This window comes from Canis lupus, chromosome 35, assembly GCF_048164855.1.
Source record: "Canis lupus baileyi chromosome 35, mCanLup2.hap1, whole genome shotgun sequence".
In the NCBI taxonomy this organism is placed as follows: domain Eukaryota; kingdom Metazoa; phylum Chordata; class Mammalia; order Carnivora; family Canidae; genus Canis; species Canis lupus.
In genome coordinates, this window is record NC_132872.1 from 30411148 (window position 1) to 30424577 (window position 13430).

The 13430-nt window shown below is 43.7% G+C and overlaps 2 protein-coding genes across 5 annotated transcripts in view; one reads left to right on the forward strand and one right to left on the reverse strand.

Moving 5' to 3' along the window:
- LOC140625025 (uncharacterized) overlaps window positions 1-10574 on the forward strand; it is a 79102-nt gene extending 68528 nt beyond the window's left edge. The window contains exons 6-7 of the mRNA XM_072812198.1: window positions 1785-2193; window positions 10023-10574. The gene's annotated coding sequence lies outside the window, so the exon portion shown is untranslated. The remainder of the gene's footprint in view (window positions 1-1784; window positions 2194-10022) is intronic.
- The window catches only part of EPHA3 (EPH receptor A3), a 325699-nt gene that overhangs the window by 11534 nt on the left and 300735 nt on the right, over window positions 1-13430 (reverse strand). For all 4 annotated transcript variants that reach the window (XM_072812072.1, XM_072812074.1, XM_072812073.1 and 1 more), the window contains exons 15-16: window positions 12495-12688; window positions 737-892 (exon numbers count right to left, since the gene is read on the reverse strand). In XM_072812072.1, coding sequence (XP_072668173.1) covers window positions 737-892; window positions 12495-12688 — 350 coding nt within the window. The remainder of the gene's footprint in view (window positions 1-736; window positions 893-12494; window positions 12689-13430) is intronic.

Below are 13430 nucleotides of genomic sequence, written 5' to 3' on the forward strand. Positions count from 1 at the left end.
TGTGTTCTATCAAAGGATGCCTTTTAAAAAAAAATCCCTAAGAAATACAGCATGTTATACTGAATTATTATTGACTTTAACACATAAAACCATAAATTAACACTAATTAATGCATACTGAATATGCATATCCTGTCATTCCAATCTGACTATAGTAAGTAAGCCTTTTAAGGAAAACAATAACATTGTGTATCTTAAACATATTTATAACTTCATTTTCTAACATGATATCCCTTCACAGGGTAGACAATAGTAGATGACGACGTATTATTATTTACTAGATGTGAAAACTACTTCTAGACCTTAGAGTGTTTCCCTGTATACCAGCTTATCCACTTGGCTCCTAATTTTCCACTTCCATAGAGGTTAGGCTTTGTTATAAATAAGAGAAAATCACAAATGCAAGAATGCTTCATCATCATGCTGTATTTACTTGTGTCTTAAATTAAGAACTAGGGTCACTGGGGCTGGGAATGGGTATGTGCCTGTTGGCCAAACTGGAAAAGGTCATCGTTCAATGACTACACCTATTGCGAGAGTGCGGGGAGGGAGGAAGACACATCAACACGCATGAATCTAGAAGGCGTCGTTGACAGACCCAGAGCCCAGCGTGGTGGTTACAGAAGGCAGTAAGACCCTCCGAGGTTCAGCTAACATTTGTGACTTATTTATCCAAAACACATATGTCCACTAGAAGTTTTAGAATCGCACAGTCTTAAAAGAAACCTTTCTCTTACTCTGTGGAAATCTTGGCTATGGTGTCACAAGAACTGTACTCCACGCCAGTGAAGATTTCCTTGCACTGTGCTGTCCGGACACCATTGAGCCAGTCACCCGTTGTGCGGAAGGTAGTGATGTCGACGCTGCTTTGGTCCAGAAGAAGGTTCGATGGCCTGTGGGAAAAGAAAACACCAAAGGGAGAGAGATCAAGACTTAGCAGAGTTGCTGTGTGTCAAAATTTGACACCAATATCAGCAGGAACTTCCAGACTTCATGCGGTGTTCCTGTTTCTCTGTGGAATTTATCTGCCATGGAGGCTTTGTCTGCGCAAGCTGGCAGCTGGCAAGACTGCCATGGGATCATCTTGTCTCAGTGCTTCCCTTCTCCACTCATGACTGCTTTGTAAAGCAATGGAACTTTGCCAGTGGAATGCATAAACATATCCATACCTACTTCTATAATTTAATTTTTGCTTTAAAAAATATTTTATTTATTTATTCACAAGTGACACAGAGAGAGAGAGGCAGATACACAGGCAGAGGGAGAAGCAGGTTACATGCAGGGAGCCTGATGTGGGACTCGATCCTAGGACCCCAGGGTCACACCCTGGGCTGAACGCAAACACTCAACTACTGAGCCACCCAAGAGTCCCAATAATTTAATTTCTTTATTAGCAAAGATAGTGGTAATTCAGGATACAGTTAGGGCAGATGTGACACATGGAATACTCTGCTGCCTGGAAGTTCATTTGTAGACATTGCACAGGTTGCTGTTTAAGAAACACTTGAACAACCTAGATTATATGTAAAGCAGGACATAAAGTCAGCACAGATGTAAATAATGTCACATATGTCGTTCAGAATAAAGATCACCAAAGGAATAGAAAAAAATAGGTAACAAAAAATGAGTCTCACATATATGACAACACCAAATGGAGCTCAAGATAGAGAACGATGAAAGAGAGAGAGAGATATAAGTAGATAATAGACATTGTGACTGTGGTTTGATTTGCACAATACAATCATTATTAAGGGAAATTTCTAGAATTGTTTTATATAACTGCAGGTCTGACCATTGATCTATGACCAACCACAAGATCTGGTGAGTCAAAGGAACAGCAGAGACATAAAAGAAGCAGAGAAGACCATGTTTTCATCCTGGGAGAGCCAGAAGCAGCAGCAGATTGGTAAAATGACCTTCAGGTATTTTTTTCCAGCTCTGTGTGACGTGCATAATTGTCCTCTGACTCATAAGACTGGGACCAGTGCAGTTACCAGATAGAAAATTGTCCTCTTCATTTTCTTCTGTTAAGGAAAGGAGCTGGAGCCGAAGTAGTTATGAAGGCCTCTGTATTGAGATGGGTATTAACAACAATGGTAATGATGATGACATGGAATGTTTATGAGCATTCTACTGTCCTGGGCTCCATACTAAGCATTTTACACCCACACGAACGGTGTTGATTCTGCAACAGGTAATGATACTATGTACCTGTAATAGATGTAAAAACTGAAGCTAAGAGAGACTAAGCCACAGATCTGAGTTTCCTCAGGCAAAAGAGCCAGAGCTGGGATCTAGACACAAGTTATTTTATCCCAAAGCCCACACTCTTGGCCACTGTGCTCTACCACTTGGGTACAACTTTGTTCACATTGCTTTCCCCATGTTTTCTCTAAAGTTATTTTTGGTTCCATGAGGTAGCCTCTTTGATTTTTATATTCCATGAAGTGCAGTGACCTAGTGCACAGGTACTGGGACCAGGAGGCTTGGGTTGAATCCTGGGTATAGCACATACTATCTATGTCACCCTCAGTGATTTCCCTTTTTTTTTTTTTTTTAAGACTTATTTATTTAGAGAGACAGAGAGAGTACATGTGTGCACAAGCAGGGGAGGGGCAGGGGGCAAGGGAGAGAGGGAATTTCAAGCAGACTCATGTCCAGTGGGAGTCTGAGAGCCCAACACAGAGATCAATCTCATGACTAAGCCGAAATCAAGAGTCTGTTGCCTAACTGACTGAGCCACCCAGGCACCCCCAGTGATTTTTATTTTGTCTGTTTCCTCATCTGTAAAACGGGAATGATGGTCCCAATAGAGTTCACACAACTGAAGATTAAATGAGGTTTAAAAGAGGTCACATATGCACGTGACACTCAGAGATGTGTGGACACGCAATATGCTATCAGCTATTTGTTAGTCTGACATTAGGTAACATATCTAGTCAAGCGGTTGAAGTTTTTAAAACCTCAAAAAGAAAGTAACAATAAATCCCAGTGTATAAAAAAATGTTAGGAATGTGGTGATGCTGTTAATTATCTTATTGAGCAACTAGAAAACTAGAAGTTTGGTCATATATGATCTTATGAGCCTAATAGGGAAACAAACTCATAAAGTAGATATAATTGGGGCCCCATTAGAATAGCCAAAAAGTTTTACAAGTTCACAATGACTCTATAACAAATGCTTGCAAGTGGATATGCTATTCTGACTTCTGTAGTTTGTTTTCATTACTGCAGGAAAGTATATTATTAACATTAAGACTGTGTATGTCATAACCTAATCTTTAACTTGTAGTTGAGAAAGTACATTGAGATTTTTACCTTTTGAGAGTGGTCATTAAGAATCTTTGATGTTTTGTGATACTGCAGTTAATCAGCACTGAGCTTTTAAAACTTTTTAAAATTATTATTTAAAAAATCCCCAATGTTAGGATTTGTTAACTAAATTTCATATTTTATTATATATTAAAAATTAATACTTTGCCTAAATGAAATCTATTTTTTGAAGTGCTTAAATTCAACATTTAGGATTGTCAGAAGACATCAAAATAAATGAAGGATATGCTAACATGCATTTATCCTTATTGTAGAAACAAATTCAGCTCTCTAAAGTACACATTCAATAATATTTTTAGAAATAGCATGAAATAACAACAAAAGGAACTGCATGGTGTTTTATCTATGAATATGAACCATTGATCATCATCTAGGAAATGTGGTAAAGTTCATCTTCTCAGGAGAAAAATCTTTCTGTGAAGCAAATCTACAAATACGCCAACTCCACTCACATTTAAAAGGAATTTTTAATTGGGAGATTTCTATTACTATTGATAATATTTCTCCAACTCACTCCCTGATACATAGGACACATGTATGAAGTGTAAGGCTAATTTTCTTAAATGTGAACAATTTTGTCATGTCCCAGCCCTGCATGCTGCTGTTGTAGACACAGGAGAGAATTTAAATTGACTACCCATCTGGATTTTGATGGGGATACATTACATTTATTTGATAAAATGGAAATGTTAAGGAAAATTTAATACTGAGTTGAAGAAAAAATTGGCAACATGACAGTTTGGTTCTGTCTATATTTTTATCCTCTTTGGAAAAAATAGATCAAGAGCTGGTTCCCTCCCTCTCATTCATAATCATTTGTCAAGAGGAGGACAGCTGAAAATGGATAATTTTTCAACCTTCTTTCCATTAGACTAAACTACTTCAATTTTCTCTACCTCAATTATTTGACTTATAAGTTAAAAATTAAAATTATAGAGTTTATAATTTACATTTTATATTATGATTTAGTTTTAACTAATGCTCAGAGGTTATCTTAAAAAAAGGAAAAAGGAAACAAAAATTAGGTATTATTTTAAAAATCATTGATTTTTCTTTCCTTCAAGGAATACCTAGAAAACTACCTAAAATTCTCTTCTGGAGCATAAGTGTAATTTTCTATGACTCTTCAAATTACTCATCTGCAAAAAGGTTTATTTTCATAATTGAAATTTTCTTGGTTTAGTTTTTTTTTTCTCCCAGAAATTTGAGGACTTACAGATACAGATATACGAGCCAGATTCCAAATTTTACACGATATTCATGGGTTGTTTTAGCATGGCCCTCATGGGTGAAATAGCTTTTATCAGTAGCCAGCATTCCATAGACCATTGGACCCTTCCGATCGGTCACTGAATTAGTAAACATGATTGATTGGCATCCCATTAAATCAGGTGTAAGAAAATTTTATAAGAAAAATTAAATCGTACTAGAAGACTATGAAGTATGAACCATCAACCGGCATATGTGACACGCAGGGTGTGCACAGACACACACCCCACCGCCTGGATGTCTACAGTAGCTGAGCATAGAATCTAACGTCGACTCTTGTCGACTCTTGGTCCTATGAACAGCAATTCTCCTTTATTTATGGGTTTGTGGGTATGAAGAATCAAACCCCAGGACATTTATTCAGAATATTTATGAACTGTGCCTAATAGCAAAATGCAGAACTTTTTCTTCTGAGTTCAAACTGGCTTGTATTTTTAAACTCAACACTATAGCCAGACTCAACAAGAGTTTAGAGAAAATTAGTATAAACAAACTGAGGTAGAACAGGACGTGCAGATTAGGGATTAGAGTGACCCCAACTGAGTTTTTCTGTTTATTACTTGGATCAAAGTACAAGGAAGACAAAGAATGGCCTAATTTTCATGCCAGTGACCTCAGGATAACCAGCCCTGCAAAGTATCATTTTTCTACTTCCAAGACTTCTCTGGGGAATTCAAATAAAAATTGGTTCCTTTCCTCCTCGGAGAGGACATCTGGAGAGTTTATCAATGGATAGGAATTTGTCTCTCACTGTGAAGAGCCTGTGATGTCTCTTCACGCGCACCGAGGGAATGCAGGCTTTGCGCAGCTGCAGGCCTTGACTGTTTTTTTTAGACCCAGCCCCAGACTTGGGTCTGAAGGGGAAATTTATAGGTGGGGTGATGTGCACCGTGAGCTCACACTTTTACTAGACAAATTAGATAGGTTTCAATCCACGCAGCTGTAAACGATGTCCTGCCGAGTTCCACCTGAACTTTTACAGCTTTTCATAAATCAGTACCTACTGGCCACAGAGCGCGGTCATTAAAAAGAAATCATGGAAATTGCATGTTTGCTCAGGGGAAGCAAAAAAATAACTTTCCTCCCCCTTCTCCCTCCCTCCCTGTATTTAGGTTTGTGAATTATTCTTGTATGGATTTTCAGACTGCTGCATTAAAGAGGTAGGCACATACTTTCTTCTCATCAACTCCTATTTTACCTGCACATGGCTTCACACCAATTAGCACCTGATATTGGGGACCCAACGTCAATAAACAACTGCCAGTCCCAAGCGTGTCTTCTTGGGAGGATGCTATTTCAATATTGCATCAAAATTCTGAATCACTAGGGTTGAACGTTAAGTTACCCTTTTATGACATAAAAAGACTCCTTTCGGTACGCAAAAGGCTTTCATTTTCACGAATAATACACATTGCCTGAGTAAGTAAGTAGGTCCCAACTGAGTTTAGAAGCAAATATCAGGAACATTAGGGATGTACCCTCTACCACTATCATTATCTGTTCTGAATAGTGTCAGGGAATATATTTACTCAAGAATAGTTTCTTAAAGGCAGAATATTAACTGTATATTATTGTCTGAAACTAGTAACCTAATTTTTCAATGTCTTTTAGGATTTACTGTTAATTTTTTTTATTTGAAGTAGTATCTTCTCACCATATTTCAATGGGGAGATTTTTGTATTCACCAATTTTTTAAATGTGGATTTATCACAATCTTGATCTTTTTATCATTAACATTAAAAATTCCAGGTAAGATTAAGCAAATTTAATTTGTCATCAGTAACTAAAAATAATTTTGAGTATACAGAGTTCCCAGCAGGAGAGTAGTTGGTACATGACACATTAGGGAGAAGTAAAGTCGTCATGTTTATTTTAGTTATCTCTAGGCCTTACGGATAAGAATCTTAGCAGTTATAGCTATTACCTCTGCTTTAATTCTTCCCAGTGGCAAAATTACCTACTTTGACTTTTAAGATTAAAAAAAAAAATCGTCTGGGTGTCTGGCATACTTGCCTCCCTCTAAAAGGTTCTGCATCCTATTTAATCAGTGAGGAAAATCAGCCTGTCAGTTTCAGAATTGGGGTCAAAGTCACATTGACAAACATTTTGTTGTTGTTGTTGTTAGACTTCTCATAAAGGATGCAGTATTTGCCAAAAAGTTATTCTCAAAAAGAATTATATTATGTTTTCTTAGAAATCAGAAGCATTTTATTTACACTTTGTTTACTTATTACACTTAATTTAGTGCCATTAACAGGGAACAATCACTAGCATTGCCTATGTCTGCTCCTGTTTATCCTGCAAGTTAATAAAAATTAAATCCCTTCAAAATTAGTGATCAATGAAATGGAACAATATATTTTAAATTATTTCAATAAATTAACTAAGTATGATTGGATCTGCAGAACCTCATTCTAAATTACAATTAAAGGGGCGCCCGGGTGGCTCAGTCACTTAAGCATCTAGCTCTTGATTTCGGCTCAGGTCAGGGTCACGAGAGATTAAATAACCGTGTTTGGACTCCATGCTCGGGAGGAGGGAGAGAGGCTGCCTGAGATTTTCTCCCTCGCCCTCTGCCACTGCTCCTCACTCACAAGTTTTCTCTAAAACAAATAATTAATCTTTAAAAAAACAAAAAAATTAAAAAAACAAATTACAATCCAATATATTGTTTAAGACCTTAAGCTGTGAATTTGGGTGCTTCACTTTAGAACCTCATTCTAAACACATGAATGTAATATTTAATACTTTATGCCAAAAATTTGTATCCCATAAATTACAATATTATTGAAGAATCCTACTGCCTGGAGTATGAAAATTATGTAAATTTAAAGAAAAAATAATTGCTTTATTTAATTTTACATAAATATCCAAAAATTAAAAAGGGCATGTTACTGCTGAATAGAAATGAATGAATTTATTTCTCATTTTTCTCTATTGTTCATCTTCTTTATTTTTAATTTAGCTACATTCATAAAAATAACTTAATTTATTTAAATCCAGGAGCTATATTTTATATGTAATATAAAGCTAACTGAATATGTATATACTACGAAAAATATGTATCATAAATTAATTTAAATAATACAAAATTAATCCTTCAAAATAGTCTCTTTTAAAAAATGAATTAAAAAAAATAAAAATAAAAATAAAAAATAAAAAATGAATTTTTAAATTTTTGGGGGGCTGGAGAGGGAGGAGGGGAGAGAGAATTCCAAGCAGGATGTGCCACCCAGGCTAAAAATGAAAAAAAAATTTTTTTAAAGATTTTATTTATCATCTATTCATGAGAGACACAGAGAGAGAGAGAGAGAGAGAGAGGCAGAGACACAGGCAGAGGGAGAAGCAGGCTCCATGCAGGGAGCCCAACGCAGGACTTGATCCTGGAACTCCAGGATCACACCCTGGGCTAGCTAAAGGCAGACACACAACCGCTGAGCCACCCGGGCATCCCTGAATTTTGTTTTTTACTTTTATCGGTATAACCAAATTATGTGTTAGGAAGTAATAGAAATTTTATCATTATAAGACCACTTTCTATTTGTTTTTATGGAAGTATTTTCTATCAAGAACTTCTTTAAGGGATGCCTGGGTGGCTCGGCAGTTGAGCATGGCTCCCAGGGTCCTGGGTTCAAGTCCTGCATGGGCTCCCCGCAGGGAGCCTGCCTCTCCCTCTGCCTGTGTCTCTGCCTCTCTGTGCGTCTCTCATGAATAAATAAATATCTAAAACCCCAGGGTCGTTGTCCTTGCTTAGAGAAATGGCTCTTTCCCCTTGGGGCCCGCACCCCCTTCAGCAGCTCCTCATAACAGCTCCCTGCTTCGGGCCCTGGAGAAGCCCGGGAGCGCGGCCCGCGGAGGCGGAGGCGGAGGGCGCAGTGCTTCTGGCCCCTGCCGCCGGGGGCGCTCCGGAGCCCCCTCCCCACCCCGGGCCCGTCCCGGCCTCTGGCGGGGCGCAAGGGCCGACGCGCTGGGGCCCCGAGGCCGGGCTGCGGGCGGCGGGAGAAGCTCCGGGGGAAGGATGCACGGCCTGTCCCCGGGAGCCCCGGCCTCTGCTCACAGGCCACCTGCCCTGGTCCGGGGGGCGGGGGGCGGGGGGGGGGGGGGCTGCCGCGGGAATCAGGATTCCAGAAAACCAGCAGCCTCCCTGCGAGACCGCGCTGCGCCCTCGGCCTGCTGCTGCCCCCGCCGGCGCTCGCGCTCCCTCTCTCCCGCTCTCTCCCGCTCTCTCCAGCTCTCTCTCGCTCTTGCTCGCTCTGATGTGCCCCGTGTCTCACCCCCCCCAACCGTCGGGCCGCGCCCCGAGAGCTCGTCTCTGGCCCGAATTCCCTCCTCCTCTCTCTGGCTGGAGGAGGTCCTGCGGGGACCAGCGAAGGCACCCCAGCTCCTCCCTAGGACCGTCTCCCCCTGCAGCGTCCTCAGGCCTGGGCGCCGGGGAACTAGCCAAGACCCCAGGGGGCCCGACCCCGCGGGGCCCTAAGGACCTTCCAAGGTTCCTCTTTTCCTCGTGGACAGAGTCCAGATTTCTAGGGACGCCGTTAGGTCACCCATCATCCATTCAATCTATCCGGTTCCCTCCTCACACTCGCCTGTTTTGCTCTTATCCTATATTCCAGCAGAATTGTACGATGCAATACATTTTGGAAATATCCTAAGTTTTCGTGCGTCTTGCTCCTCTGCACCACGTTTCCCTCGCCGGGTGCGGCCTTATCTGCCACGGCAATGTCATCCCCGTGCAGCTAATCACCATGAGGCCTAGCGTGGTGCCTGGCGCCAGGTGGCTGCTACCTACGCACCCGGGCTTCATGGTGACCTTCGGCTAAACTTCCAATGCAGCAGGTCTCCTCCAATTACTCTGCTTTTAGGAAAATAAATCAATTATCAGAAGACAACATGAAATTTAATGTAACTCCGCCGTCTTCTCACCACCTCCCGTGACATCTGCGTGGGTTTTGGGCTGGCCCACCCTGACCAGGTGCGTAGAGACCGTCCCACCTCCAGTGGTGATGCCACCAGGCCACGCTTTTTTTTTTTTTTTTTTTTTGGAAAAATGTAAATAAAGTTTATTTTATGCTGCAGAGAAAGATGCAATCGATTTGGAGAAGAATGAGATCCAGCCAAGTGTCAGCTGGAGATGCAGAAGGATGGGCGCTTGGCAGAGGTGGAAACTGGGAGCAAGGGCAGTGCGTGTCCAGAGCTCTGACACCAAAATTTCAGAAGTTGCTGTGTTGGCTTTTTCCCTTGATGATTTTGTTCCAGAATTTACCAGCGTGAAATCTTCTAAACACTTTAGTGTGGGCCCTATAAGACGTCAAAGTATTGTGCAGCCATCAGTAGAGAAAGGGAAAACACCACTTCCCCAGTTTGGCTAACTGTAGGAAACGAGAGAAGAGCTTCTTTAATTCTTGCCTCCTCCATTTGTAGATTTGTGGTCCTGGGCCAGTGGCGGCGTTGGCATCACCTGGGAGCTGGGCAGAAACACAGAAGCCTCGCAAGCCCCAGCCGCCCCGAGAGATGCCTGTCAGGGATCATGGATCGGGACTCCAATGAAGGTGGAGAAGTGCGGTGATGCACGGTGGAAGGTGTCCGTGGCCCCGTGTGGGATAGATCCCGCCCTAGAGCCAACTGGACTCGCCTGGACTCTGAGAACACCATCGCCCTGGGAATGACACGATAATGTGACTCTTGCTAACGGGCGTCGCAGGCGAGATTCAGCACGCTGACCTGGTGGCTCCTTTGGAACCTTGGATCATGGGGGCCGCTCACAAGCTCCGGCCGGGTGGGTCTGCGAGCTGCTTAGGGGGGACGTTTCTGGAGTTGAGCTGACAGGAAGAGAAATGTGAAATTTTGCACAGGGGAAAATTTTAAGCTTTTAGTATCACGGCTGATGTCTGCGAAATCTATATAATGAATAGAAAAAAAAAACTAGAATGTTTTTTAAATTGTGTATCTATTGAAGTGGACATGTATTATTTTGGAAAACATACGTGCTTGTGCTTCACAGACACGGGCTCACGTACCAGCTGGGCGGTGGCCACCCAAGGCCAGGTGGTGTCGCGCTGGCACCGGGCGAACAGGATGCTGTGCACCCTCAATGACGTGCGGGGCCCAGCTACCACAAGGTGCTGGAGGAGAGGGAGGGGGCACGCCCCGGGATCCGACCAGGGGACCAGCCCGGGCGCCTGTGCTCGCCTCTGAGTGCTCCAGGGCCGCGAGTCCGGGGGCATCGCCCGATCGCCCCAAGGTGCCCTCCGCTCGCCCCTCGCCCCCCAGCAGGCGCGTTACTCGAATCCTGTCACTTCCCTGCTTTCAGCGCCTTAATGGGGCCTCATGCATATCAAAAAAAAAAAAAAAAAAAAAAAAGAAAAAGAAAAAGCCCCAAGTCTTTACAGGGCCAGCGGGAGGGGGCGGGCAGAGAGGGGCCAGGAGACGGAGGGGGAAGGGGGCAGGAGAGGGAGGGAGGGGGAGGGAGGCAGGAGAGGGAGGGAGAAGGAGGGGGGTAGGAGAGGGAGGGCGCAGGAGAGGGAGGGAGGAGGAGGGGGCAGGAGAGGGAAGGAGGGGGAGGGGGGCAGGAGAGGGAGGGGGCGGGGGGGGGTGGTCTTCTCCGCCCACGGAGGGCACGGCCCCTCGTCCTCTCCTATCAGTAGGAGCCAAGGCAGGATGGGTGGGTGCAGGCTATGGGCACCCCTGGAACCCCATGTGCAGGCCAGTGCCTCGATGGCGTGTGTGGCCGGGGCACCACTGGGAAAGTAGGCGGGAAGGGGATGAGCTCCGTGGGTCATGACGATGGACGAAGCCGTCGTCGTTCAAGCGGGAAAGCACATCTACTAAAGGGGAAGGAATATATTTTCTTGGGCAACTTGAGCTGGTCGCTAATGAATCCGTATTTGACGCAATCCACCCCGCTGCGTGTTTTAATGGCAGTAAGTAAACACGTCAACACAATTCCCAAGACTTTCATGTTTAAGTGAATTAAGATCTACAGCACCTCTTGGAAAAAAATATTTCCCTAAAATTACAAGTTTTGTGACAAAATATACAGAATTTATTCAAGTATCAAAAATATATGGACTCCTGGATGGCCCAGCGGTTGAGCGCCTGCCTTGGGCCCAGGGCGTGACCCCGGGGTCCCGGGATCGAGCCCTGCGTCGGGCTCCCCGCAGGGGGCCTGCTTCTCCCTCTGCCTGGGCTCTGCTTCTGTGTCTCTCATGAATAAATAAAATCTTAAGAAAATACACGGTGCAAAGCCTGGGTCATGTGTCCCAGGCCAAGTGCTCCTCTTGGCCCCTGCTAGCGCCCCCTGCTAGCTCCCGGGGGCATCAGGCCCCCCTCGCGGTGACCAGCCGTGGGCTCAGCCCACACTTGCTCAGTTCCGGTGGGAGGACCTGCACCCCTGGGGCGCAGTGCTCCAGGAGCCCTGTCAGTTGTGAAGCTTTATTCCAAATAACAAATGAATTGGGAATTCACCTGAATTCACCACCGCTCCAGGACATTTCTTTTTTGTTTTTCCCCTTAAATTTTTTTCTGTTTAAATAGTAGGGAGTGAAAGGAAGCTTCGTGTCCAGGGCTCCTCCTCCTCCTCGAAGCCGCAAACACCACCCTGAATGTAGACCCTCAGTCACCCTGGGAGTTAACAATATCTGCAAATCACAACTAAACCACATAAGGATTTCTCTTGAAAGGCTTTGTTTTTGTGTTTGTGTTTGTGTGTGTGTGTGTGTGTGTGTGTGTGTGTTTTAAGGAAGAAAAGAAAGACAGTTTTCTCCAGTTGTCAGGAATAGAAGTTCCATAGAATGCAGTCAGGGAAGTGGGAGGAAAAAAAAGTAAATCAGCACACGGGGCATAGAAAATACATGGGTTTCAGAGTGAGTGCAGAATGCGGAATCTAAGTGTCACCTGGCGGCCGCGCTGGTGATGATCTTCAGGCTGCCTGGGTTCCGGATGAGCTTGTCCAGAATGCTGACAATCTGCTCAAACTTGGGTCTGTTGTTTCTGTCCTTCTGCCAGCAGTCCAGCATCAGCTGGTAGAGCGCAGCCGGGCAGTCCATGGGCGGGGGCAGCCGATAGCCTTCATCCACAGCTTTGATGACCTGTGCGAGAAGCAGTATCCCGGAGCTTAGGGACCGAGGCTCCCGTTATTGTCCACGGGAAGGACGATACTTAAACTGTGAATATTGGAAAGTTAAGTGGAAAAATCTCATTTTCAGTTACTTAAAAGGATGACGGCTTATCAGGTAAGTGAGATTGTTCATGCCGCCCAGAAATGTTGTGCAAAGAAGGTCGAGAGAGAGAGGGGAAGTGGATTTAGGAAAGAAGCATTGGTAAAGCTCCTTTTCACCTAAGAATCAGAGGACACAGTCTACCATATAGAAAATGCAGTGAGTTACAAAGAAATGATTATTTGGTAATACAGATTTGTGTGGAATACTGTTCATATATGAGTGAATGCAGAAAAAGTTAGTCTGTGGATTTTAGCTCTCTTTCATTCCGAGGGCACCTTCCAAACCATAGGAACTTCCTTGGGTAAGAATCCTATGTGCTGAACCGGGAAGTGACTATTAGTTCACGTGTACTTTTCAATCACATAAAACAGTGATTTTCAAGCTTACTGTGCAGCCAAATAACCTGCAGGACGTAATATAGAGATCGCTCTCCTCTGATCGCCTAAGCCTGGAGGGAGGCCTGAGATTTTGTATTACTGCTAACTCCCAGGCTCTGCTGAAGCTACTGGTCCAGAGACCACACTTTGAGATCCTCCGATACAGAGAAAATTTGGAACACAGAGACGTGGAGATGTGAGTCTGATTTTCCCAGCACTGTTATAAATATAGC